The 26005-nt window shown below is 50.0% G+C and overlaps 1 protein-coding gene across 3 annotated transcripts in view; it reads right to left on the reverse strand.

The window, feature by feature from the left end:
- Nucleotides 1-26005, reverse strand: part of GNAO1 (G protein subunit alpha o1) — a 149033-nt gene that overhangs the window by 1829 nt on the left and 121199 nt on the right. For 2 of the 3 annotated variants that reach the window (XM_059824924.1, XM_059824922.1), the window contains 4 exons: nucleotides 24484-24612; nucleotides 23654-23783; nucleotides 14985-15138; nucleotides 10164-11100 (listed from right to left, as the gene is read on the reverse strand). In XM_059824924.1, coding sequence (XP_059680907.1) covers nucleotides 10913-11100; nucleotides 14985-15138; nucleotides 23654-23783; nucleotides 24484-24612 — 601 coding nt within the window. In that variant the 3' untranslated portion in view covers nucleotides 10164-10912. Of the gene's footprint in view, nucleotides 1-750; nucleotides 905-10163; nucleotides 11101-14984; nucleotides 15139-23653; nucleotides 23784-24483; nucleotides 24613-26005 lie in introns of those variants that run through there. The other variant, XM_059824923.1, reaches the window with a different exon arrangement.

A 26005-nucleotide genomic window follows, 5' to 3' on the forward strand; every position in this document is an offset into this window, starting at 1 on the left:
TTCTTTCCCTTAGAAAATTCAGAATGGACATCTATTCTTAACACATTTTCTTGGTTTTTGTTCTCTTCCCCAAGCCATGCTGGTTTCACTTAAAAATGTGTGATTCTCTTGTGGTTTCACAGATTTCTGCTGTAAAGGTGCTCTTTCCTTCCCCAACTGTACCCTGTGCCAAGGCACTCCTGGGAGGACGCAAGTGGGAGATGTAGCTTGGAGGACCACATGTCTTGGCTTCTCTGGCAGGAGCTTCTCAGGAACCATCAGCAAGCAGGGTGGCTCAAGTGGTAGGCAGTCGGCTCTCACCAAGGCTTCTCCTTTCCACAACTCCCTGTGGCTGAACTCATTAAAGCTCATCTTGTTTGTCCCATCACCATCTTGACCATCACCATCTTGACCATCACCATCTTGACCATCACCATCTTGACCATCACCATCTTGACCATCACCATCTTGACCATCACCATCTTGACCATCACCATCTTGACCATCACCATCTTGACCATCACCATCTTGACCATCGGCTGGGCGTGCACCTTTGCCGCAAGAATTGACCGTGCACAGGACATAACCCCACCCCAAGAGCAGGGCGATGGAGCTGCCCTGCAGCTCTCAAAGGTGGTCAGTGCTTTGGTTCCCCCTGTAAAAGCGCCCTGTCCCCCTGCCCACCTCCGGGGCGAGATGCAGCCCCCCAGCCCTGCCGGCGCAGTGGTGGGGCGTCATGCTGGGCTGTGCTGTGTCAGCCCTGGCACGTACCTGTGTATTCAGGGAAGCAGATGGTCAGAGGCGATTTCTTGATCTTCTCAGCAAATAGGTCTTTCTTGTTGAGGAAGAGAATGATGGAGGTATCGATGAAGAATTTGTTGTTACAGATGGAGTCGAAGAGCATGAGAGATTCGTGCATGCGGTTCTGCAACAGGGAGCATGGAGGGAGGAGAGGGGAGAGAGAAAGGCAAAGAGAAAGAGAGAGTTAGAGAAAAATATTTTTCTGAATTGAAATGCTTAGAAGGCAACAAAAAAAAATCTCTAAAGACAGCAGTAAACATGAAATGGTAGAAAGTTGGAGGAAACAGGGTGTTGCTCTCCTCCCAGGCTGGAGGCTGCAGCTGATCCTTCACTGCCTCCCTGCAGAGCCTCTCTGCTGGCTGCTCGGGCAGGGCTGAGACCTGAAGGTCCAAGGAAGAGCAGAAAAAACCCCTTTTTCTTGTCACCTGTGTAAAATGGGGAGTTGGGAAAGGGGGCTGCAGCTTTCTGGTCTTGCCTGTGTTTCTTCAGGGGCTGGCACCCCTGAAGCATCCCTTGCAGAGCCTAAATAAAGGATGGACAGACAGCGCCAGCCAGCAGCCGGGATGCACTGGCCATGGGGACTGGGATGGAGGGGGTTTTGGCCATCTCGGGGTGGTCCCGCCTGGAAAGGTACTCATGCCAAGCAACACCGTTGTGGCAAGACTGGTGCTGAGGGATTGCCCAGAGGCTGGGGCAGGTCCTGTCCCAGCTGGGCCCTTGCACCCCTGGAAAAGTCTTCAGCCCGTCTTTGAGAACGCCACGGGGATGGCTGGGTTGCTGCTAAGAAATCCCAGTGCTGCTGCGCGGAGGAAGACAATGAGGGTGCCTCTGCCAGCCCACCTTGGGGCTCTCCTGAGCCTGCCGGGCTTGCGGGCGGCTCCAGGGAGACGTCAAGCATGGAAGAGTTTTAGTTGGAGCATAAATGGAGGCAAACCTCTAAAAGCTGTAATTTTTTAAAAATGAATTGTCCTTTCAAATGTGGATAAAAGCCTTATAAAGCCATTTTTTCTGCAAGCTACAGAAGTTTTTATCAGAAAGGAGCGGAGAGGGGACAGAAGGACAGGAGGAGGAGGAGGTGAGGTTGTCCTGTGCCAAATCGGCTGTCGCAGGGCAAGCAGAGCATTTCAGCGCTTCGCTCGAACGTCTGCGGGGTGTCTGGGCGGGCGGGCGCTCGCCGTTCGTGTGAAGGTGCTGCTGGAGGGGACAGACATGGCTCTCTAGGAGCTCTTCGAAATTTTCTCCATCATTAACATGCTCTTGAAATAAGCAGAAAGCCGTTCCCTGCTGCTCCCCTGGCTTTGGGAGACATTTTAGACAGCCTGTGTGCCTTTTTCACTGCTGATACCCACCTCGTTGACTATTGGAACTTGCAAAGCTTCGGGTTCAACACCAGGGCTTAGGGAAGTCCAAAGCCGCTGGCCCTGCCATGCCCCATTCTGCAACCTTCTTTTGGGGCTGAGCCCCCCGGGTCCTGGCTTGGCTGCCCACCGCTCACACGGGGACACCCAGCTATTTGGAAAAGCCTTGTGACACTGAGAGCAGCCGGTGGGAAAATCCCCCTGCAGCAAACATCCCCCCAGAGCCCCTTTTTTTGGAGGTGCATCAAGGGGGGGGGCTTTGGACATGCCGAAGATTCGCGAGAACACACGTGTTTCCTAATGAAATGATGACCCAATTACACATTTTGGAGTTTTCCATGAATGTTTTATTAGTGAGTCATTTTATTAGCTACACTTCAACTGTAGCTTTGCATGCAAAATTTAGCAGATGTCTGATTTCATCTCGAAAGGCTTTGAGATTACACTGTCGGTTCCTTGACAAAGAATAGCTAGGGATGCCAAGCAGTTGCTTTCTAAAGCTTCAGGACCTCGTTTGATCCTTATTTTTTTTTTTTAAATATATTCATGGGGAAAACAAACTGCCACAAAAGGATGTGGCTCTTCTTGACTTGTGGCTGTTGCAAAAATGCGGGGTCTTGAGATTTTCATGGAAAGTATCTGGGTAGTTTTTTTCTGTGTTGTTCCATGTATGTATTATATTTAAACATAGGAGTGGTGGAGGAGCAGCTGAAACAAAGCACGTGCCCAGGGGTATGAACATTCCAAGCGCAAGGAAAATAACCCTGGTGACTTCTGAGCCCTGGATGCCCGTTCAGCCATCCCAGAGGAAGTTTTAAAATCCCCAATACAAAGAAAAATCCTTTCCCTCTCAGCCATTAGTTTTCCTCCAAGCTGGCCTGTAATTCTCTCTGATCTGCAGGATGGGATGTGTGGGGATACATGTCCGAGGATGGGTCCAGTTGAAGTTACATCACTGGAAACTGGTGAAGTCAACAGGAATAACAGTTAATTTTCCTTTGCTGAGATTCATGGAAAATTTTCTCTTGGTTTCTTCAAGATCTTTGCTTCTATTTCATGTCCCAAATAATGGAAGATCTTTGGTTTAAGCATAAAAGAACAAACTGGCCCAAGTGTTATTTTAAAGGGAGGGAGAGGTGCTCTAAGTACTGCGTTACCGCAAGGAGGAAAAAGCACCGTTTATTGAATCCAACCAGGAACGGCTCTTTTGCCTCTGTGCTCGCACGAAGAGACGGCGGAAAAGAAATGCAAAGCTTGCTACTTGTAATAGATTTGCAACCCAAGTATTGGAGGAAGCTGTGGGGCAGCAGGGATGCTCTGCCCTGCCGATGCCTGCGCTGAGCATCGCCAGCGATGGGTGCCGAAAGGGCAGTTGGACGGGAGCAGGCGGATGCCAGTGCGGGGTCTGGCAGCGCCGGAGGGAAAGCATGGGTGGTCTGACTTAGATACACAGGGGCAAGGGACTTCAGGAGGGAAGAGTAATTTCAAGAAGCCAAGGAACAAACAGAAGTCATGGTAAAGTCGTTCTACTGAAAAACAAAGGAAAAAAAATTTCCCCCAAATACTTACATAAAATTAAATACCTTTTGGTCATATCCTTTTCAAATTCCTTATTTCCAGGCGAATGAGGCTGTGGCAGACAACTGACACCACAGGCGCGTGTCATATGTGTGTGTGCACAGAGCAGACGTAGGGTAAATAACGGGCTTGAGAAGCTGGGTGTGCTCAAGGGAGACACAATAAAAACCCTCTCACACTAGAAAAGAGCTGGCACTTTATTAACATTTTGTAACTAATAAATACATTACCGACAGCCAATAAATTATTACAATAACTAATGCTCTATTAAACCAATGGACAGTCACTCTTCGTACAAAATTACAGTTAATACAGTTTGGGCCATCAAACATGCAGGAGAAACGATTCAGCAGGAAACCAGCAAAAGGAAAATCGTGGCGGCCTCCGGTGATCCTTCGGGAAGAAATGTGGTGGGGAGCCCAGAGGCAGGGTGATGGTCACTGTTCCCTTGTTGAGCTGAAGGGGGGGAAGGGAGGTGGGGGGAATAGGGCTGAGGATGTTAAATTAGGGACTGGGCTATTTAACGGAGCAACAGCTGGTCTTTAAACAACCCTATTTGCTTGCCCAGCACCACTGGGTTGCTCCAGCACTGGAAAAGCTGGTGAGACTCAGGCAACGCTGAAAATTGTGGTGTTACCCGTTATGATCTCCTCTCCCCACCTGGAGCAGGAGGTTTAGACCCGGAGCTGCTTGCCTGCGCTACAGGACAGTCAGGATTTGGTCTCGACATTCACTTCTAAGATACTGGGCGGGAGAGGGGCTGGGGCAGTGAGCATCGGGCTGGCTCCCAGCCCTCCACCTCCTCCCCGGGTCTCTCCTCCCCATCCCTGCTGCAGCCGGTGCCTGCAGAGAACTGAGCTGCCCTCTCTGGGAGATGGAGATGTTTTTGCCCTGTCCCCAGCCCGGCTCCCTCCCCTCTCCTTCCACCACGGGGTGCCAACCGGGAGGCTTCGGTCCTCCTGCTCTTATTAACACGTCAGCATTTACGGGGGGTACTTGCTCGTGTTCGCCAGCTAGCCTTTGCAGCACGAATACAGAGCTCACAGGCTGCTGGCTGGGACACGAGCGGTCCTGTGAGAAGTCCCTTTCCATAGCCACATTCTCAGCGTAACGTCTTATATAGGTCACATACCTATATCTGTCAGCATCAATTATCTCGTGTCATTGCAGGAGCTCAGAAATGATAAGGTACGCTCAAGTCTCGGGGTGCTTTGGGAGTGTTTCAGTCTGCTCTTTCCTCCGGGGAGGTAGAAGCAAGACCGTGGTCCGCTCCTTTGTGCCACCCGGACCACTCTCTCCTTTCTCATGTGTGCGTTGGGGATGCCAGTGTGTGATGGGTTTGGGCGGTTGGGGATGATGCTCGGTAGCACCATCCCTATTGACCTTGACGCTTCCGGCGTCAGAATGTTAGTGAGTGTTTTAGTCTCCTTGGAAATGGTTGTGGGGTTTTTGGTCGTAAGCCTGAAGACAAACCTGGCCCATGACAAAGACACAAACACACTAGTACTAAGCTTCTCTAATCGGCTTGACAAACGGTCAGCCTTGTTCCCAGGAACTCAACGGCAAATGTCTCCCTGGCTCTAGTAGGAGATTTTTTTTGGCCACAAAATACTCGGACACATGGCACAGGCTGCGGTGCGGAGTTGGTCCCTTTTACAGGGGGATGTCTGCCACCCCCAGCTGAGCCCTGCGCCTTGTCGAGCTGCACAGCGAGGGGCTGCCCGATGCTCTGCACAGCAGCGACTGGGCACACCGGGGTGTTTTGGCAAAAGGACGTCTTCTAGGTCCCATCCTCACCTCTTGGGGATTGCGTTCCTGGCCTGAGAACAAAGTCTGTTCCCTTGCAGGCAAGCACTGGGGTCATGCCCCAATAGGTTAAACCCACCAGATACCTTTTAACGTACATTACAGTATAGACTGCTCTCATTAATACTTTTAGTGTCCTGTAAAACAAAATCACATCTACCGAGGAGGCATGGCAGCCTCCTCCTGAGGATGCTCTCCCCTCCATGGAGGGACAGGCTGGCCGGCCATCCAGGAAAGCCGGCTGAAGGCAAGAAGCTAATTCTCGTACAAAACTCCTGAGAGAGATTTAGTTGGAAGAATTTCTGGGAAGGCGGTGGCGGGAAGCTGACCGACCCCTCGCCAGAGCCGGCTGGGGCCCCGCGGGAGGGCAGGGGCAGCAGGGACAGTCCGGTGCTAGCAGACGGAGGGGCCAGATGGCCCCGCTGAGCGGTCCCGCTGCCCTGCCGCTCGGCTGGGCTCCTCCAGCCCTCTGTAAAAACAAGAGTGTGAACTATATTTGCTAAAGAAAAAAACTGGCCTTTTGCTAAAGAATAAACTGTGCTTTCCCCGTGCGTGTTTATTGCTAGTTCTCCTAACCAGCCCAGCCACTGCATCCTCCCAAGGAGCACGGTGCTCTGCAGCTCAACCCCGCAGCCTCAGCTACAGGCTCATTTCAAGGCTTTCCTTCTACGGGTTTCTCTATTTATTTCATTGAAATTGTTGTTTAAACAAAGGAGCGATTTGCATTTTTTTTTGTCTCACTGCTCCACGCACCCAACCCTCTCATTGCCGACGGAGCAAGCCTGGGGGGGCTTCTTTCTTTCTTTTTGCTGCTGTCTGAAGCGAGTTGCGAGTTGCTAATGCCGGTTTCAACGCGACACCCCTCGGACTAGTGACCTGAGTCACTAAAAACCTCCTGCATCCCAAAAAGGGCATCTTTTGCAAATTCCCACATTAGCTTTGAAGGGCAGCAGGGTGTACATGTAGCTGTTTCAATTCTGTGAATCACTGTGCTTTTAAAATACGTCCCCCATGCCCCAGCATGATTTCTGTTGCATCTCTACCAGTTGCAACATCCCTACTACCCGGTGACTGCAAATTTAACACGACTTGGGGCATTTGAGGGTCTGCAATTGCAAAGCACAAGGGGCTGTTAAGAAGAGGGCTTTTGAAAGCAGGCAATGCATCTCAAGGTCTTCTCTCTAGGCAACTCCTGCAAGGATTGCTGGTGCTTAGAAAAAGCACGGGGCAAAAGATTGCCTGCAGAAGGCACATGTGTCAGAAAAGGCTTGGGAGGATGCAGAAAGCCAGCGGTGAGTAATGCTTTGGCAGGCGTTCCGGAGGCAAAAATCTACACACAGCCATCAAACAGGAGAAATAGTAGTGTTTAACACTGGAAGCATTTCATCTTCCAAATGCCGTTTCCAGCCTTTGTCAGTGAATCCTCATGACACTCGTGTGAGGGAGGGAATGTCAGCAGCAGCAGCTGAAATGAAGCTTTAGACATACAACATGCCAACGAAAATGAAAGAAAAGGCTCTGTCTGTCAACATTTCCTCCTCTTTTTCTCCCTTTTCTCCCCGTGGAGCATCAGCCGTTGATCATCACCAACGTGCTGGGGAACCAGACGGAGCTGCGGAGGGGCTGGGGCAGGAGGGGGTTTGGACCTCCCAGCCGGCACAGATGGGTGTGGGTTGCCTGAATCCAGCCGGGAGCGTGGCACAAGCACACCGAGCCGGCACAGGTGACTTGGCTGCATTCGGCAGAGTTTGGGGTTGAGTTAATTTAAATTGTCTTTAGCAAAATATTCCTGTGCGCTTTACGCTGGGAACTCCTGAAGCTTTGGCTGGGTGCTGCCTTCACTGGGAACAGCTTCTGTTACTTACTCGCTCGGATAAAATGTCACCCACAGCAAGGGCTGGGAACAGAAAACCTCCAAACTTCTAGAGCTGCTGATCAAATCCTTCTGAAACAGCTTACGAAAGACCTGCCTCGCTGCCAGCGCAAGTCATGGGCGCACCACTGCACACAGCTCCAGTGCTCCTCTCTGGGTCTAGTCGTTACATACACTTTACGTACCAAATGTAACCAACAATCAGCTTTTCAGCCCTTACTTTGACACTCAACGCATATTTGAACACTAGGTGTTACCGGTGGGACTCGGTCACCTGCATGGGACAAGCTCCAGGAGCATCCCCGTCCCTCTGCATCCCGCCAGCTAATTCCCGTCCTGCTCTGTGGCAGAAGCACCATCCCATTGGCATCACGCACTGTCTTGAAAAGCAAGCGAGGGACTGGACTAATTCGGTGACCTCAGATGGCAGCCCAACTTTCACCTGGAGTAAAATGACCTCTGAGATCAGCAGAGGGTATGCAAGCGGAAAGCTTGGCTTGGGGTCGAGGGGAAGTTTGGCAGGGGTGGTTCTGAGTCCCGCCTATTTCTTTTGCACATCGCCTATTTATGCACTGAACTCCTCTTCCTGCAAAACCAAACAGGTTGCTTGCATTTTACCGTCGTGCCCTTGGCTTTAGTCTCCAGGACTAGAGCTCAACACGCACATCAGTCTTTTCAGGGTTGGGGCATGCGGCTGGTCCCTTCCAAGGAACCAGAGAACCGGGCAGGTGCTTCCCACTGAAAATCCTTTCTTTGAAAATCCTTCCCATTGACTCTGAAAATCCGAAGCTAAACCAAATACAGTTAAATGCACAGGCCTTGTGGTCAGTGTCCCTTTGGTTTACGGTTGTACAGCAGAGTGTGCCGGCATTAAATGGAGCTGGGAGAGAGGCTGGGACCCGGGAAAACAAGACATGTGGGTGGGATGTGGCGTGAGGAGCGGAGAGGGGCTCCCGGCTTTGCTGGCCAGCCAGCTCTTTGTGGGAGCTGATGCCGCCGGAGGTGTTTTAAGGCTGAGATGGTGAAGAGAAAGGGGGCTACTCCCTTGGGCCGGAGCAGGGGAGGCAGAGACCTGGAGTTATTGCTGTTAGTGTGCAGCAGAGCAGCAGTGGGTCCTCACTGTACGGTATTAAATACAGTTTTATAATTCAGCGCTATCTAGGGGGTTACTGACACAGCTGCCGACCGAGCTGGGCTGCGAGCTGGTTAGATGGGCAGGAGCCGCCTTGTCCTCCTCCGCAGGCCTCCCCTGTTCGCCCCACGGTGCTCCCGCTCGCATCCCTGGCTGGGGTTTTGTCATGGATGTCCCACGAACACTGTCCCAGCAGAGCGCAACCTCCGATGGGGACTCTCCTTCGCCTCCCAGGTGCCCTTCTCTTCCCATCCTCCCTGCTGCCTCGACCTGCCTCATCTCCCTTCTGCAACTTCTGTCCCGAACCGCCCCCCCAAACCTGCCTCGCTGGTCCTCTCCATCCCGTGCCACCGTACCTGCTCCTTTCCCTGCCTCCCCGTGCCTTTGGGCTGTGCTGCTTTGGGGTGCTCTCACACCATCTCTCCTGGATGGGCACAGCGAGAAAAGAGATGCTGTCCCTCTCAGGCATGGCACTGGAGAAGACTCAGACCTCCTGAGACCTGAAAGACACCCCTAGCCCGGGCTCCCAAGAGCGGACAGCTGAACTTGTGGCTGGCCTGGAAAGGCTCATATTTTCCAGGATCATGGACTTTTCAGAGGGGCAGAGAAGAGGCAGGGATCAGTGCTGCCTACCTACCCCCAGGTGCCGTGCCGAGTGGGACCTCGGAGGTGGCCATCTCACCCAGACACCAAACAAGCTTTCGGGGTGGACTTCTAAGGGTCCTTCCACACTCCCGGAGGTGACACCCCACCTCTCACACTTCCCTCTGCCTTCACTCCAACAGCACCCGGAGCTCCTGCTGATGGCAGATGGATGGCCACATGCACCCCAGCCCCGCTGCGTTTGTCCACCCCTCTGTGCGCCCACGTTTTGCTGTGCTGAGCGCAACCCTTTCCCTTTCCACATCTCTCCCCCCGCCCTTCCTTTCTCCCTTCCCTCTCTTCCTTGCACTTTTCCTTCCTCCTCCATCACTTGGCTCAAATCAGCTCCCTGAGCTTTCCCTCGCCACTACATGGCCAGTATAAACCATCCCCTCTCACTTTAGATACTGGTAAAGAGATGCCCTGACTGGAGACTCCAAACCTGGAGCTGTCTCTCCCGGATGCCCAGGCAGGAGACAACACAGGCAAACTACCTGCTTCTGCTTGTCCCAGGAGGCTCAGCGTGCAGGGTCGGGCTTCTCAAGGGTATTTACATGCCCGAGGTGCGACAAAAAGCCGTGAGGCTCCTGCACACCTTGCTGTCACCCAAGCACGGTGAGGTTTCCCAAAGCACCTCTCTGCATTTCAGGTACTTGAAGGTCGAACTCTGCCTAGAAGAAGGCAGGGCTAAATAGTTTTGGTGCACCCCAGCGTTTCAGGGCTGAGGTTTGGAAAGAGATGCCGCGTGTTTGCAGGAGCGTCGGCTGCGCTGAAATCACTTAGGCTGGGATGTGCTTTGGGAAAGGTCGCTGGGTACCCAGGCTGGCATCCTGGCCAGGATGCCCCCGTGCGCGGGGTCCCCGTCAGCGCCCCGTCCCCGGGGCGTCCTCGCTGCCTGCGCTCCAGAGGTCCGAGCCCAGCTGCCACCGCCCCGCTCAGCCCAGCAGCTCCGTGGCATCTGGTGAAACGCCTTGGAAACGGGTTACTGAATCCACTAGGCATATTTTAACATTAATTTTGAAAAACTGGAGGTAAAACTGTTACCGGTAACGAATGCTTTTAGACAAGGCTTAGTAGGTTTTGTTACTGTGTCCCTCTTACTCAGACACCAGCAGAACTCGATATGGCTGTTTTACTTGTTCAAATAGCTGTCTGGAAAAAAGGAGAATATACAAATCCAAGCTGCGGCGGCTGCGTTCAACGCCGACCCCTCCGGCTTTGGGGTAGGAACTGGAGCGGTAAGGTACCCTCAAAATGATCATGTTGTATCTAGCACTTCCCAAAGGAATAGTGTTTTAAAAAAAAGATAAATAACCAGGAGAATTAAAAATATCCCTTAATTTCAAGGAAAAAAAAAAAGTTTTGGTTCCAAACTACACTGTTGCTGACCAGTATTTTAAGGCTTTGATTTTTTCTTTTTTTAAAACTGAAGTATTTTTGTCTTTTGGCAATTGAAATGCGCTCTGTGGGGAAACGCGTTAGCTCCCTCTACAGCGCTGTGAATTGGAACGGAGGAGTAGAACAAGTCAGCAAGGGAATGAACCAAAAATAAACCAAAATAAAATAAAATGGGGCTGGGGAAAGCAGAACTTGCTGCAAAGTTTTCTGGGACAGGAGGAGGGATTTACGTGTTTCTTCCTCATCATCTTCTGAGGAGGAAAAAAACAAGAAAGAGAGAGGACCTGTCCGTGGGATCGGAGGATGCTCCCAGCGGGCGCAAGGAGAGGAGGGGAGGGGAGGGCTTTAGTAGAGTCCGCATCCCCGCAGGTTGTTGGCGATGATGACATCCGTGACGGCGTCGAAGACGAACTGGATGTTGTTGGTGTCGGTGGCGCAGGTGATGTGCGTGTAGATCTCCTTGTTGGGGGACTTGTTCTTGCTCTCGTACTGAGCCTGGATGTAAGCCACCGCCTCCGTGAAAGAGTTGGGGCCTATAAGAGAGCCGAGACGAAAGGAAAAAGAGCGGGTTAAAGCGATCCCATAACCCTAAATCCATAGGGTGCCTACAAGCACCGCATTGTAGGAGCACGGGGAGCTCGTACAGGGCTGCTGCAGCTCAGCCGCCCCATCTCCAGCTCAGGGACGGGCACTATTACCAGCCAGGATTGCTGCAAGGGAGGAGATGCTCTCCGACTGTCAGCTCAGCTGTATTTTTATTCTGAGTTGCTGTTTATAGTCTACAGAGATGAAACGGATGAGGGAACTGATTGTTAAACAGGCTACGATGGGAAAACCAGAAGAATTTCCACATAATGCTGACAAAAGAGAAAAAACCTGCCAGGAATGTGGGAAGTGCTTGACCTGGTGCAAAGGCTTAGCTTTTTTCCTTTTTTAGATTTTTTGGTTAAAGTTTCAGCTTTTGATGGAAAAGAGGAGCTAAAATGTCCATGAATTGAGGGCAGCATTGGTAACTGTGCCCTCCTTTCCCTGAATCACTAAGAGAAAAGGACATGAAGAGATCCAGCCTCTGTTACAGAGCCACGTGGGGTTTTCTCAGACAAAATACTAAAAAGGTAATACAAAACGTCCCTCTTTTTGAGAAATTAGGATTGCAGCACCCTCTGCTAGAGCTGCAGCTAAAATCGCGCCGTGAGGAGTTTCTTGTTTTGATGTGTAAAGGATGTCTGTGCCAAACCTTATTAACCATCAGGTTTTGTGTCCAAAAAACTTAAGAGCAGTCGTGCAAAAGAGCAGCTCCTTTCTCACCTGGCCAGCTCACACACACAGCTCTGCTCGGGCACCTGCTTAGGTCTGATGGACTCAGTTTCTCTGGCTGGCCCGGGGTGCAGCCCTCCAGCAGTGCTGGGTACTGCCGAGGGCCAGTGCCCCTGAGCCCTGGCGGGCTCTACGTCGGTAACGCTGCTAATGCTCTTGGATCCCTCTCCCTCCATGATGCCTCACTGATGGGAAATGTTGTTATCTGCTAGAGAGAAGCTTACTCGGGCTTGAGATTTGCTGTGGTTGAAGGCAGCTGATCTGGGAAATCACTTGCACTCACATAAACATGCATCGCTGGTTGGAGACATAAGCTCACGAAGACCGTGAGACTTGAGAATATGCTTGAAGCAAGACAAGCGAAATGTTTGCTGGTAGCGGGTTCTTGCACGAAGACCCGTGCAAAGAGTTTGGGAAGAGATCCTCATGCTGTGCACCACCAGGAGGGTATTTTACAAAAGGAAGGCTGGTTGTTCAAAGGCCTGAGGATTTAGATGCTGGATTCCTTCTGGGACAGCAGGGAATTGCTAATGCCAGCTTGGTTTAAAACACGCCCTGGATTCTGCTGCTGCATCGCTAAGTATTGTGGATTAGTTAAAAGCATGAGTGAATTAAGGGGATGGAAACAGTCAGTGTTCCAGCATACAGCTAGCAAATTTGTGGATGCAGTCTTCTAATAACTCCCTATCAGCAGAACTAATGGACATCAGAAAATTCATTTTATTAAAAGCGTTTTGTGGAACAGACTTGTGTCATTGAAAGTCTGCTTGTCGGATTTATAGGCTTCCATCAAATAATTCTTTTTAACTCCAGGGCAACTTTCTAATAATTCTGCTTTTTCACAAGGCCATGAAGCCTTCATCCTCTGAGCCGTGGTCAGCAAAGCAGTGGCACGCAAGCCTAGGTGCTTGCTTGGGTCTGAAGTCTGGCTTAATGTTAGCACGAGCTAACTTCCAACTTTTAACGGCATTGCTGAATGCCTTGGGGTGAGATACTCTTCACTTCTGATTCAGATCCCTGCCGGGTCGGTGGAAGGACTTTCAGCCTTCAGACTTCCACCCCTCTCCGATGGCATGAGAGGGAAAAGAGGCCTGTGGAGTGTCCCTGGCATTGTGATAACTCCCAGCTTCCAGAATAGCATCTCAAAGGAATTTAGAGCATCTTTGGGGTCCTCTGAGATTTGGGGAGGACTGGTTTGGGTCACTTGGGGCTGAAGCGCTCCAGAAACAAGCTATATTTGTTTTCATTTGCATAGTCAGCTGAAAGCTTAGCTACGTGGGTACAAAGGTCTGCCTCCCCCACTGAACTCCTCTCTTGGGCTGGGATAGCTCGGGAAGGAAGAGTTACATCTAAAACGACATCCCTTCTTGTTCTAGTCTCTCTGCCATCAGGGATAGGTAAGGATGTTTGTTATTTCAGAGTGGAGTTACTGGGAGACTTCAGTGAAGATCCACAAAACCAGGTCCACAAAATGTGATCAGGAAGGAGTGAAAGGCACAGGTTTGCTTCATGGAGAAAAGGGAAAAAGAAAGACGGCATTGATAAAAATCTTCCGGTATAGAGAAGCGCTGCTATAAACAGGATGGTGATGAGCTGCTCTACGAGTCATCCAAAGGATGGCAAGCAGCAATCTAATTTGCAACCAGAAAAATTTGGGGTTGGCACTATTGTGAGCTTTCAACTGTAAAGACTGTGAAATTTCCATTATTAGATCTTTCTAGACAAACATGTCAGGAATATGTTGGTTCTGTCTGGACCAAGCAGATGCGTAGATGGCTGAAACGTGTTGGTAGTGACAAACATCCAAACCTTCCCCGGAGAGGAAGCCTGCAGATGTTCTCCTGAATTCAGATGAAGCCGTTGAGCTCCATAGTCATAGACCATTCAGCCCAAAGCAGCAATGATGGATCGCTTTTGCCTATTCACGGTGAAAAATCAAGTGCTCAGAGATAGGAAGCTCTGGTTAATAATTTGTTGGCCTGCCCAGAAATGTGACACTCTTGGTACTCCCGGTCCACAACTATGTTTCCTGACAAAGAGATCTGCTTCTCTGTCTGTTGGCTTGATTCATCTGGATGTCTCCGGTGAGCTTAAATAATTCATGACGATAAAAGTTTATTTTTATGCTGTCTCGGAATGGTAATGAGGGTTTGTGGAAGCTGGCGAGAAGCAGCGGGAAGTGGCGGGGTGCAGCTGCAGCCTTTGCACGGGTGATGTATTCTCATCATCGGCAGGTCAGATGCCAGGCAGCCGGCAGAAGCGAGGGCTTCGTGCACGCTGCCCTGTTGCAGAGCCTCTGCTCTGATCTCCAAGTACCATCAAGGCCTCCTCCTCCCCAGCCAGGCTCAGGGCATGGCTTGCTGCGGCTCTCCCCTGCCTGCAGTAAGGGTTAAGAGGTACCGAGCGCCTCGTTTTCTATCTGCATTTCACTGGAAGCCTTTCCGCTGCCAGATGCTTGATGTCAGCGAGCCTGAGAGCGAAACTGGGGACCTCCTAAACTAATGTGATAAAATTTTACAGCTTGGGCTGAAGCAGCCAAGCCGTGGGACCTGCTGTCCGCATGCTGGGGGGCTCCCGCAGCCCCTCGCTGCCTGGCAGTGGGGCAGTGGCCAGGCGGCGGAGGGGTCCTCGTTGCGGTCAGCAAGGACCACAGGGGAACGTGATGGGTTATGAAACAGCAACGCTGGGCTCCAGCTGAGGACAGCCTAAGAAACCCCCTGCGGTGGTCTCCCAGAGACCGATTACCCATTTGCCATGGTTAAGCTCACCGCGTTTTTCTGAGAGGTCTGCAAGAGGGTTCATGTTCCTGAGCCGCGCTGGGCACGTTGGCTCGGCATCGGGACCGCCCGCGGGGCAGAGTTCAAACGCCCTGATGAGGAGTGGTGGCCCTTTGCCGGCAAAGAACTTGTGTGTAAGTCATCCTCACGCCTTAAGTGGACCGCTAAACACAGGGAGGGTGATCCTACGGCATTTATTGAACTAAAACTTGCAGGGAAGCGAATGGGAGCTCTAGCTATGCATCCTTAGCCTCATTGCCTGCGATACAGCACAGTATCAGCCTGGATGGGACACGCTCCGTGATCCCTTTGCTATGCGTTACCTGTATACTCAGGAAAGCAGATAGTCAGTGGAGATTTCTTAATTTTCTCCTCAAATATGTCCTTCTTGTTTAGAAAGAGGATGATAGACGTATCTGTGAACCATTTGTTGTTGCAGATGCTGTCAAAAAGCTTCAGTGATTCGTGCATGCGGTTCTGCAATAGAAAGGAGAGATCACATCAGGCCAAAGACAGTGACTCGGGACGTTCAACATGTAGGGAAATCTAAAACAACTAAATTATGGAGGAAAACAAAAAAAGAAAAGCTACGATATACATAATAAATTTATGTATACATACAGCTGAACGTATACATACACAGATGCAATCCCTATAACATTTGACACACAGTTAGTAACTTAAGGGCATTTAACTACACAGAGCTGTTTTGATTTTGCATAGCATATAATTTACAGGATCCCAGCTCACAGAAATCATCATGCATCATGCATGGATGGGGAGTTACTTTTGCCCTTTGATCAGATTTCTGTGTCGGTGCAGCTCATGCAGATTTTCTAAAACGTTTTCATTACTTTTTTAATATTTTTTTTTTACTTTCTCGAGTGTGTGTGGCACACAACTGGTTGGATACATTAACCAAGGACTGGTAGATCCTTGAATTAATCTAGAGTTGGAAGCAGACATCAAGGTGACATAATTTTGGAAATGACCTTGCCGTGACCTTTGCCTGGTTTTGTTATTTTGTTTAGTGGTGGTGTCTGTTGTTGGGCTTTTAATTTTTTTTTTTTTTTTTTTTTTTTTTTAGTTCTCTTGGAAGATGGTTCAACAGAAATTGTCTGGCAGAGAGGGAAAAAAAGTGAAAAAGGAAGAGGAAATAGTATAAAAAGGAAAACCGTAACGAAGGGCATCTAAGAACAACCAGACTAGAAGTCAGGCAGCTACCACTGATGTTAGCTCATGCCTCTAGAAGAACATTAGCTACTCGCCAGCAGAAGAGCCATACGTTCAAATGCAGGCACAGCGAGAAGCCAGCGTTTTGGTTATAGGTCATGCAAAAAAGACGACACAGGAAAGGAGAGAGATAAGAGGAATGAAAAAAATAGACCAGTTAGAGAGTTGCAAAGTCCGCCACATGGTTTTATGGTGGTGGAAAGAGCTCACGGCAAAGTCAACCAAGTGTCATGTTCCCTGCTGCTTTCAACTCCCAACTCGGTTTTTCTTTTGTTTTGTTTTTTTTTTTTTCTCAGTTCAAGAGAAGCTTCATACCTGCCGAATTTGGTTGGTCTCTCAAATGCTCATTTTTTGGCCTTTGTTTGGCTAGATAAGGTCAGACGGCCGAGGAAAGGCTGTGAAGGTGCCGAGGCTGGCGATGTTTGGCGCGCGAGGCCGACGCCGGAGTGCGCACGCCGGTCGCGTGGCCGTCTCTCAGCCGGGAGCCGGGTAGCGGAGAGAGCAGGCGCGGTGAGGACGAAGCACACCCAAGAGTCAGGGGGTTATCAAAGGCAAACCATGGTACAGACCAGACCGGCTCCTCGGCTTTTCCCAGCGGCATCTCCTTGGGACAGCACTCCCCAAACCCGCTAGTGCACATACGAGACTGGTTACAGCGACCGCTGGAGAGACGCTAGAGAGAACAGGGCTGCACGGTCTCGTTGCCGGAGGGTTTTTTGGGGTGGGTGCAGCATGTCCGTCCCCCGCCCCCCCGGTTTTGGAAATTCGGAGTGGTGCAGGAGACAGCCGGGGGCTTTCACCCCTCTCCCGCTCTGTTTCGTGCCCGTGCTGACAGCATAATTGAGCCCAGCGCTTTATTCATTAACGCTTTCCTTTTCATTGATATATTTTAGCTGCTGCTGACTGTTTTATTTAGATAAAAGTGTCTCCGTGGATGAAGGAAACATCCGATCCAACCCAGAGTGAAACAGGACGCGCGCAGTTTGCTCTACCGTATACCACGCGCTTTACTACCAGACTTGAAATGACCGAGCATCTCCCATTGTACCGACACACGGGGAAGACACAATCATGTACGAATGTAAAAGAGCATTTACTTATTGGATCTCAGACGCAAGAAGTTCGCTTATCTGGATCATCCCATGTCTGTGTGCTGGTTTTTGCTAACCCATTTTGTACCGGCTGGTGTGGGAGCCCCAGAGTAAAGCTCCTCTTTACTACCTGTGGTGTCAAAATTGTAACCATGTAGAAACCTGCAAAGGTTTTGTACAGGAGATCCTTGGCTACCCAAAGCCTTTGGGAGGAGAGAAGAAATCGGAGGGTTGTCAGGGGAACAGAAAGCAAATATAAATAACCATTTTTTAAGCAGGGTCCCTCACAGAACATTTTTAATGACATTTTTATCACCCCTGCTGATTTAAAATAAAAGCACGGAGAGACACACGAATGCTGCTCGTGGGTTAAACCAACAGCCCATCTGCATCAGCCATCAGCCTGGAGGTCACCGTACTTACCACGCTGCACCTCGCCAAGCCCCGTGCCATGCTGTGCAGCCCCGGCGGGAGCAGCGGGTGCAACTGCGCCTCGTGGCATGGGAAGCACCATGGGTGACATCGGTTTTGGTTAAGAAATAGAAGCTGAGGACTTCTCCTGAGCTGGGCTTTGCGGTTAGGTGAAGCTGACTTTCCTACAGTAGCAAGACTACATAGGGATCCCACAGAAATCCTTCTGCTTCTCTTACGTGGTTTGATTAATTTGCGTTAATACCTGTTAGGAAATGAGAGCGTTCTCCCAAACAGTGACTCTCAGTGTCCAGTCGTAACCAGAACATACACACAGCACAAACCAATACACCCCTGTAGAAAATGAGAGTTACAATAAAAGTTCTCTATTCCTTTCAAATTCCAGAAACAAGTTTCGAAGCTTCCTAAGGCTGCCTGACCTGGCTTTCTGGTCTCTACATGTCACTTTTTCCCCCAGCTCTGCCCACTCCTCCTTATTTACCTGGCAAAGGTTCTGGTCTTAAAACCCACCTTTTCCTTCCGCAACACTAAAGAGAAGACGACATTATTCAAAAGCAAGGGACCGCTTTCCGTGTGTGGCAAAGGTGCAGAGCAATATCCCGGTGAGCCGGGATGGATGCTCCTGTTGCCGTACATTGGTGCTATGTGGGAAATGCTGTCGCATCCCAGGAGGGCTCCCGGGAGCCCACGCGTGGGTGCAAGCTGTCCCGTTGCCGGCTAACATTGGGAATGCCTTGCTGCCTCCCTTTCCTTTCACTCCCCAACTGTTATTCGTTCAATAGATGTTTGTAGGAGACCTCCAACAGCTCAGGTGGACCCTGGCAGAGACGCGAGGACGGGGAGGTGGTCTCTGGCTACCACATATAAAAGGACAGGCTAAGAGGAGTGAGGAGTTAAGGCCCCCAAATAATTCCCCTCCTACCAGTAAATCCACAGTGAAGAACCCTTTTAGTCCCTTAAAGCATCCCCAAGGCCCCTCTCAGGAGCACCCATGCTGCTGCAATGGGGCAGATGTGCCCACTCTGCTAGGAGGCATTAAAGATTACACTTCTTATATATGAAATGATATAAACTACTTCACCTGGTTTTGGACCCACTGTGCTGCTTTTTCCTACTTGATGTTGGGTCTATCAATAAGGGGAGGGCTCTTGAAACATTGGCTTCTTAATGTCACTTCCTATTTCAAAATCAGTCTTTTAAATCCTTACGCCTGCAAATACTTTACACCCCAACAAGGAAAGCAGCCCCCCCAGCCACGTTACAGAGGAATAACCACTTGCCTATACAAATTAAAAGTCGGGTTAACTTTTCCTGTGCAGGAGAAGAGACAGAATTGCTTATAGCTGAGTCCAGATGTCATGGCACAACTGTGTTCCCATCATTGATGTGAAGGGCAAGCAGCTCTCTACTGAGCATGAGGGAGAAAGGATGCTGCGGACAAGACTCTGCCCAGGCAGAAACGCACTCATAAACCCCATCTTTTTTTCACCAGAGCATGGGAGGAGACCCAGTTATTTCTGCAACACACAGTCGATTCAATCTTTTTTTGTTTTCCTTGGCGATTAAGTGCTAGCTGTCATGCGAACTGTAAGAACACTGATGGTTATCCTAAGAACAGAAACTCCATATTCCCCCTCCTGCTTATATTTCCTAAGATGCCAAGCCACTTTCACTTGCTTTCTCACTCCTAAGGCAATTTCTGAGCACTGCAATTCAATTTTCCTTGCCCAATGACAGCAGAGAGAGCGCGCTAACCAGGTCATGCAACGAAATACAAACGAACAGGCCCACACTAATGCACACCAAGGGTCACCAGCACAGTGCCTTCAACCCATCCCATGCTCAGCAATGGGGACACGAACAATACTTGCATGTCTTGGCTGGATACGGATGACCTAAATATCTTCGTTTCAGAGGCAGCAATGTGCAACACGAACATTTCCCTCTCTTGCCATGACTCCTGTGAATTTGCGAGGAAAAAACCAAAGAGGATAGTCTCGGTTCCCACAACAGGTCCCATGCCATTGCTGTCTTTATTAAAATTCCATTAGGAATTCCATTTAGAAGGAACAACGCAAATCAGCCTTTGTTAATCGTCTTCTCCAGTTTTACCAATTAATATGACTGCTGTCCCTCTCTTCTCCCAGATTGTGTATCTGAGGCTTTTCCTCCTGTGACCTCAGCTTATGAAACATAAAGATAAGTCACATATGAGACAAAATAGCCTCGTTACGCAAAGACATAATCCATGGAGTTGTTCAGTCCATTAAAGCAGGATGTTCCCGCTGTGTACAAATACAGCAGAGAGCCCTGCAGCTCCTTGTGAGGGACTCGGTCAAGGCAGACACAGAGGCAGGTGTAATACCTTGAAGACAGTGTCTTGTGCGTTGGATGGGCTGGGCAGAGGGTGTAATTTTGCCTCGTGAGCTCTAGCTGTGGGTTGTGGCTGGCAGCAATGGGACTGGTGAAGGCACTGCTTGAATCACAGAATCGCAGAATCATTAAGGTTGGAAAAGACCTATAAGATCATCAAGCCCAATCATTAACCCAACATCACCACGCCTACTAAACCATGTCCCTAAGCACCACATCTACACGTCTGTTAAATACCTCCAGGGATGGCGACTTCCCTGGGCATCCCATTCCGATGCTTGACAACCCTTTTGGTGAAGAAATTTTTCCTAATATCCAGCCTAAACCTCCCCTGGTGCAACCTGAGGCCATTTCCTCTTGTCCTATCACTTGTCACTTGGGAGAAGAGAACACCACCCACCTCCCCACAACCCCCTCTCAGGTAGTTGTAGAGAGCGATGAGGTCTCCCCTCAGCCTCCTCTTCTCCAGACGGAAAAACCCCAGCTCCCTCAGCCGCTCCTCATCAGACTTGTGCTCCAGACCCCTCACCAGCTCCGTCGCCCTTCTCTGGACACGCTCCAGCACCTCAATGTCCTTCTTGGAGTGAGGGGCCCAAAACTGAACACAGCATTCGAGGTGTGGCCTCACCAGCGCCGAGTACAGGGGCATGATCACCTCCCTAATAGTTGAATTTCCCCGTAGGCTTGCTGCTCTCCCCTGGGAGCCGGGCATGCAGGGAAGCAGTTCAGGTCTGCCAACAGCAGTGTAAGAAGGTGTTTGGGGCAATGGGAGAAGCTGGATTCAACGGCACTGGGGGCTTCTATGCAAAGCGTGGTTTTTATGGGTGTATGGGCCTAGAAATCACAGATGCAGAAAGTTATCTTTATTTTATTTATGTCTTTCTGATCTGGACATAAAGAAGTACTCACTTTCATTGACTCCCACCGTGTTGCTCTTTGTGGCAGGTAATTGGAGAGAAAATATATCCCTTATAAAAGACTACCTGCTCTTAGGGAGTGATGGCTTCGCACACAATAGCCCTTTTTTAGCAGGAGGACGGGTGCTCAGCCTTTTAAAACAAAGAGCACCATAAACCACAAAAAAATTTTACAAGTGTAGAGCTGCGCTTTAATTTTAAGGGCAGGGACAGGTCAGGGGGACATTTCACCCAGCCTTGTTTAACCAGCTCTTTGCTCTGTCTCCTTTGAAAGGATTCACAGTAAACCTGTTGTTCGTTGAGCTTTATTCGGTGAGACAAGCTGACCCTACAACTACACTGATCCCAACGCCCTCGTGCTAACCGAGCTTAAGAAGGCGAGCCCCTGCTCTGCGTTAGGCTGACCTTATCTGCACTGCAGTTTCATCCACCCGAAGTGCGGTTTGACGTAGAGAAGTGCAAAAAGCCCCTGTGAAAACCTGTGATTGTTGTCAACAGGGCGCTGAGTGCATGAGGAAAAGCTGTTCTCCCTATGCACCCAGATTTGCAAGCGGTTTTTTGGGCCCCTGAGATGCAGAAGGGCTCTTTCCCTCTCATGGCTCCATGCCAGCTCTACAAGTCTTTTCATACTCACAGAGACATCTGTACAGCCCCCAAACCTTCAGCGGCCTAACACAGCTGGAAGTGCCCGGACCGTAGTAAACGTCTCTATAGAAAATGAAGATGGAGGAACAGCATCCAGCTCACTCTCTCAGCTGCCTCCTCTTTGCGTTTTCTAAGTGAGAAGCAATAAAAGCTGATTTACGTCATTAAAGCCAGCAGATGTGACGGATGCAGACAGATAGCAAATCAGCTGACTGAGAGATGCTGCTTTTACTGCTGGGTTTTTGGAGAGGAACCACGTTAGCAGGGAGGAGACTGAGTGCTTGGGGGTTCAGCTGGGAGAGGACCGAGTCTGTGGGCGCCGCGTGTTCCACCTGGTGTAATAGGGCAGACAAGTTCCAACACCGTCATTTTTTTCCTATTTGCATTGGCCTCGCTCAGGGTTGTTTATTTGGGTTAGGCGGGGGCGTTCCGCAGGCGCCGCGATGGTGATGCCGAATCCTTTCCCCGTTTACGCCGAATGTGTAAATGAACAGCAGCTGCCTCTGCCCTCCTGTTGCTCGGCGTCCCCAGAAACGCTTTGTGAGAAGGGATTGAAAGAGCAAGCAAACGTCAGCGTTGCGCCAAAGCGCAGCTCCATCTTTGCTCTTGCGTCCGGAAAGCAGGCTTGCCTGCTTTCCGGACGCAAGAGCAAAGTTGGAGCTGTGCAAATCCCAGTTCGTCACCAGGGTGGTACTGGGTGTTGGACAGTCACTGGCAGAGCTCGGCATCCCTAGGAGAGACGCTGTAACCTCCATCTCAGAGGAGCTGAGTTAAGGCTGACATTTAAAAAATGGCCTTGGCATTCAAGCCCTTCTATTTTGTGCTCCGTGGTTTTGAATCACAGGCTCTGGCTTGTGTAGACTGGCACCCAAAGGTGACCTGTATTTAAGGTTGCCTTTGGCTTCACGTTTTGGGTGTCACAGCCCAAGTTATACCTACAGAGCACCTTGTTCTCTGCTCAGATCACAGCTTCGCTCCCTGACCCCGGGTCTGCCCTCTCCCTGCGCATTCTTCTTTATCTCCTGGTCGCGTTTTCCCTGCCCAGCTGGGAGAGCTGGCAGAGCTCTATGGCATTGAGCTAATGGCTGGGTTTTTCAAATCACGTCAGGAGATTTTGGTTCCTTCCCAGTAAATCCTACAGGACTGAGCATCCTTGGGCATATCAGGGCCAGGGTCAGAGGGAGGTGACAACTGAGGACAACATGTCTCATGAGAGGGTGGAGGGTGTCTCAGTCAGTCTGGAGGGACGTAGTCGTGATGTTAATATCGCCCTGAATTCTGGCGTCAATACAACCCAAACAACGAGGTGACTTCATCAAACAGTTTGCCACAGCTCATAAACCTGTGGAAGAGGCTAGAAAGCACAGCCCCACACTTTTTGGGAAGAGTCAACAGACACCTAACAGCAATCGTTCCCTCGATTCCATCCTCATCAACAGCTTTCTGCAAGCCTGACGTCTCTACCAGCAGGAGAATAAAGACCCTCAGAGAGACAGAGCTGGCAGGAGCGAGCCCTCCGTGCTGCCGCAGACAGGGCACGGATGAAACCACTACCAAAGTCTGAGTATGGCCTCCGATTCCTTTTTGTTAGACAAATGCAACTGGGTGCTTGCCGCAGTCGCCGTTAGTCCCAGAAGCATGCACCCCCAACACACTGAATGAACCACCAGAAGACAGTAATGAGACTTCTTGCATCCTTTCTGTGTATTTAACTCACTTGTATTAATTGCACTCTAGTACCTGGGAGCGCACAGCTCCTCACTAGCTTTATTTCCAGATGGTATTTTGAGCCTAATGTCACAGTGGGAAGTCATAAAAGCTCTCCTAGAGCAAATTACCTGAGGAATCAAACAGTTCCAGTCTCACTCAGGAAAATGAATTTCTGCAGCCTGAAGAAATAGGTTGTACTCCTAGCCCGAGCCTGCCTCGGGTGTGCGTGGCTGTCCTGCACCTCTGCACCACGGCATGACCGCTTCCTCACGTTGGTTTAAAAAGCCCACCTAGCTATATCTCCTCTTTCTGGATAGAGGGTCCCGTTCACACGTTTTGAAAACACACAGGTCAGCTAGAAAGGAGAAATAAAACACTGCGACTTTACCGGTGCAAGGAAGTGTTACCTGGGCTTGCAGGACTTGATTTTGAAGAGCAAATCTCCCCAGGATTTCAGAGTCAAGGGGGAGTGACCGACAAAAGCACATTACTGTAGCACCCCAGTGAGCATTCGGCGATCTCTGAGCAGCTGCTGGCTACGCAGTATCCCGTAAAGAAGTGTCGGGGCCTCCAAGACCCAGTTAGACTCACCGTGGTTTCGTCTTCATGGAGCACCTGGTCGTAGCCACTCAGCGCGACGCAGAAAATGATCGCTGTGACATCCTCAAAGCAGTGAATCCACTTCTTGCGTTCTGACCGCTGGCCCCCGACATCAAAGAGCCTACGGCACAGGAGAAGACCATCAGCGCCCGCTCTTTCTTTGTTCCGAGGGAACGTTAGTGGTCTTGGCATTTTCTGACCATATGGTCCCTGGAAGGCTCCAAACACAAAGCAACAGGTCTTTAACCACTGGCTGGGTCTTCTCCAGAGCCTGGAGCCCAGGAAGACCAGGAGGAGCAGGGATGTGGGGATTTGTGGGAGAGCCTCAGCAGTGTGCTGGGTCCCAAAGGGTCTGTGGAGGTAGAGACCGCGCGCTCTTGCGTTTTATAAGCTCTAAATACTGTGTGTGTGGCTTTCTGTCTTCATGCCCTCTTCTCTCTACCAGCTGCCATCGTGAGGGTCAATCTATAGCATCAACCACATGTGATAGACAATTTTAGAGAAAAGATTTAGCCAAATACTTTTACATTTATGAGGCTTGATCAGACTTGGGGCCAATCTCATATTATACCTCCCAACAAAGAAGTGTCGTTTGGGTTAGAAGAAGGTACTGTGAGCTCCTATCTTAAAGGCAGTGATTTTCAAGCCAAAGTTGCCAAACATTGCATATTGCTGACACCCAGAGACGCCGTGTCCTCTGCAGTGGGAGCCATCCGTGCATTAACCAGCAATTTAACAATTTCTCCTTTGGGAGGTATGGGGAAACCCTGTGACAAATAGATGCCCTGAAAATTTACCGGTACGTGCAGTTTTAGACTAACCTGAAGTGGAGGTTTTTGAACGTGAAGTGGGTTTCTACGATGCCAGTTGTTTTGACCCTGGTTCGGAGGATATCCTGCTCCGTGGGCTGGTAGTCGGCAGCTCCGATTCGATCTAAGCTGTCTAGGTAGCTAGGAGAAGAAGGGAAAAGAAAAAGAAAACAGATAAGAATAAGACACACATTAATCTTTGTCAATCTCAGATGAATCCTTTAGCTTCCTATTAATCTTTTTCAATCTCATTTTTCATGGCTGAATGTATTGTAGTTAAAGGGAAAAAAAAAATCCTACTCTGGGGAAAAAGAAACGTTAACAAACCCCACTAACCTAAGCGTAAAATCTGATAGTGAACCGAAAGCAGGAAATGAAGTGTGCATGTGTTGTGAACCCTGACTGCAATCTGTGAAAATACACAGTTTTAATATTACATGCTATTTTTATTCCCTGAGGGATGAAGGTTCCCATCGGTCCATTCTGCTGGATGTTGTACACACACATATGCTTTTCTGTAAGGGTTTATTCAGATAAGAGGTTGGAGCACATAGGTCTTGCTCCCAGAACAGACAGGTTGAGTCACCTCTGGGAGATGCCTCTGTTTCCGCTGGGAAAGGAGGGAGACGGGCCAGCTTGCTCCGACCAGATTCCTTGCTTTCAGTCAGCTCAAATGAAGGGAGATGAATCTGCCCGAGTGAGTCACTGCTTCAGTTTGAAACCCAGCATAGGGCTGGGACTGTGGGAGATGCGTCGCTCGGACAAAATCCAGGGGCCCGCTTAGACGGTGATAGTCTGGGAGTATAAATCGCGTTTTTTGGGGGGGCAGAGGGGAGATTTAGCTTTCTAAAACACTTGGATAGTTTTAAAACTTTTACCCTTATTCTGCTCTAGGCTTAAAATCTGTGAACATAGGCAACGCTTCCACGGGCTGAAACGTTGGGTAGGAAGTCCCATCTTTTGGCATGAAATGTTTTTGTAGAGGAACCCAACAGCTGCGCACACATGACCACAATCCATTTTTTCATCCACATTCAAGACAATTTTTCAAAACAACTCAGCCCAACTAAATGTAATTTAGAAAGAAAAGAGGAATTTGGATTACAACTTGATATGAATTATAAACACAGAGCTGCAACACACAGTAAAGTCTTTCTCCCTGCCATTGAGCTGCACGCAGACACTCCAGTTCCTCTTAAAGGGGGTTTGATGTGCATTACAGGGCCTAAATGCCTACCTCTAGCCCCAGGAGCATCAATCTAATGGTCATGAGATGCACTCAAGGTACTGCGAATATAACAAAGCAGGTCTGTGCATGAGCACAGTCTTGCCCTTTGATCTCTGTGCTTCTGGCAGCCTGGATGTCACCCAAAGAGGTGGCGGGGCAGGAGGTGACGTGCCGGGGGCAGGGTGGGAGGGTACCCGCTCAGGTGTTAGCTGCAGGATGGCAGCTTTGCCCAATGCAGCTCGCAGAAAGTAAAGGGTAGTAGGAGGAGCTGTGCAGTTGCAGGGAAGGAAAAGACAGTGTTGTCCC

This window comes from Gavia stellata, chromosome 15 (genome assembly GCF_030936135.1).
Source record: "Gavia stellata isolate bGavSte3 chromosome 15, bGavSte3.hap2, whole genome shotgun sequence".
Taxonomy (NCBI): domain Eukaryota; kingdom Metazoa; phylum Chordata; class Aves; order Gaviiformes; family Gaviidae; genus Gavia; species Gavia stellata.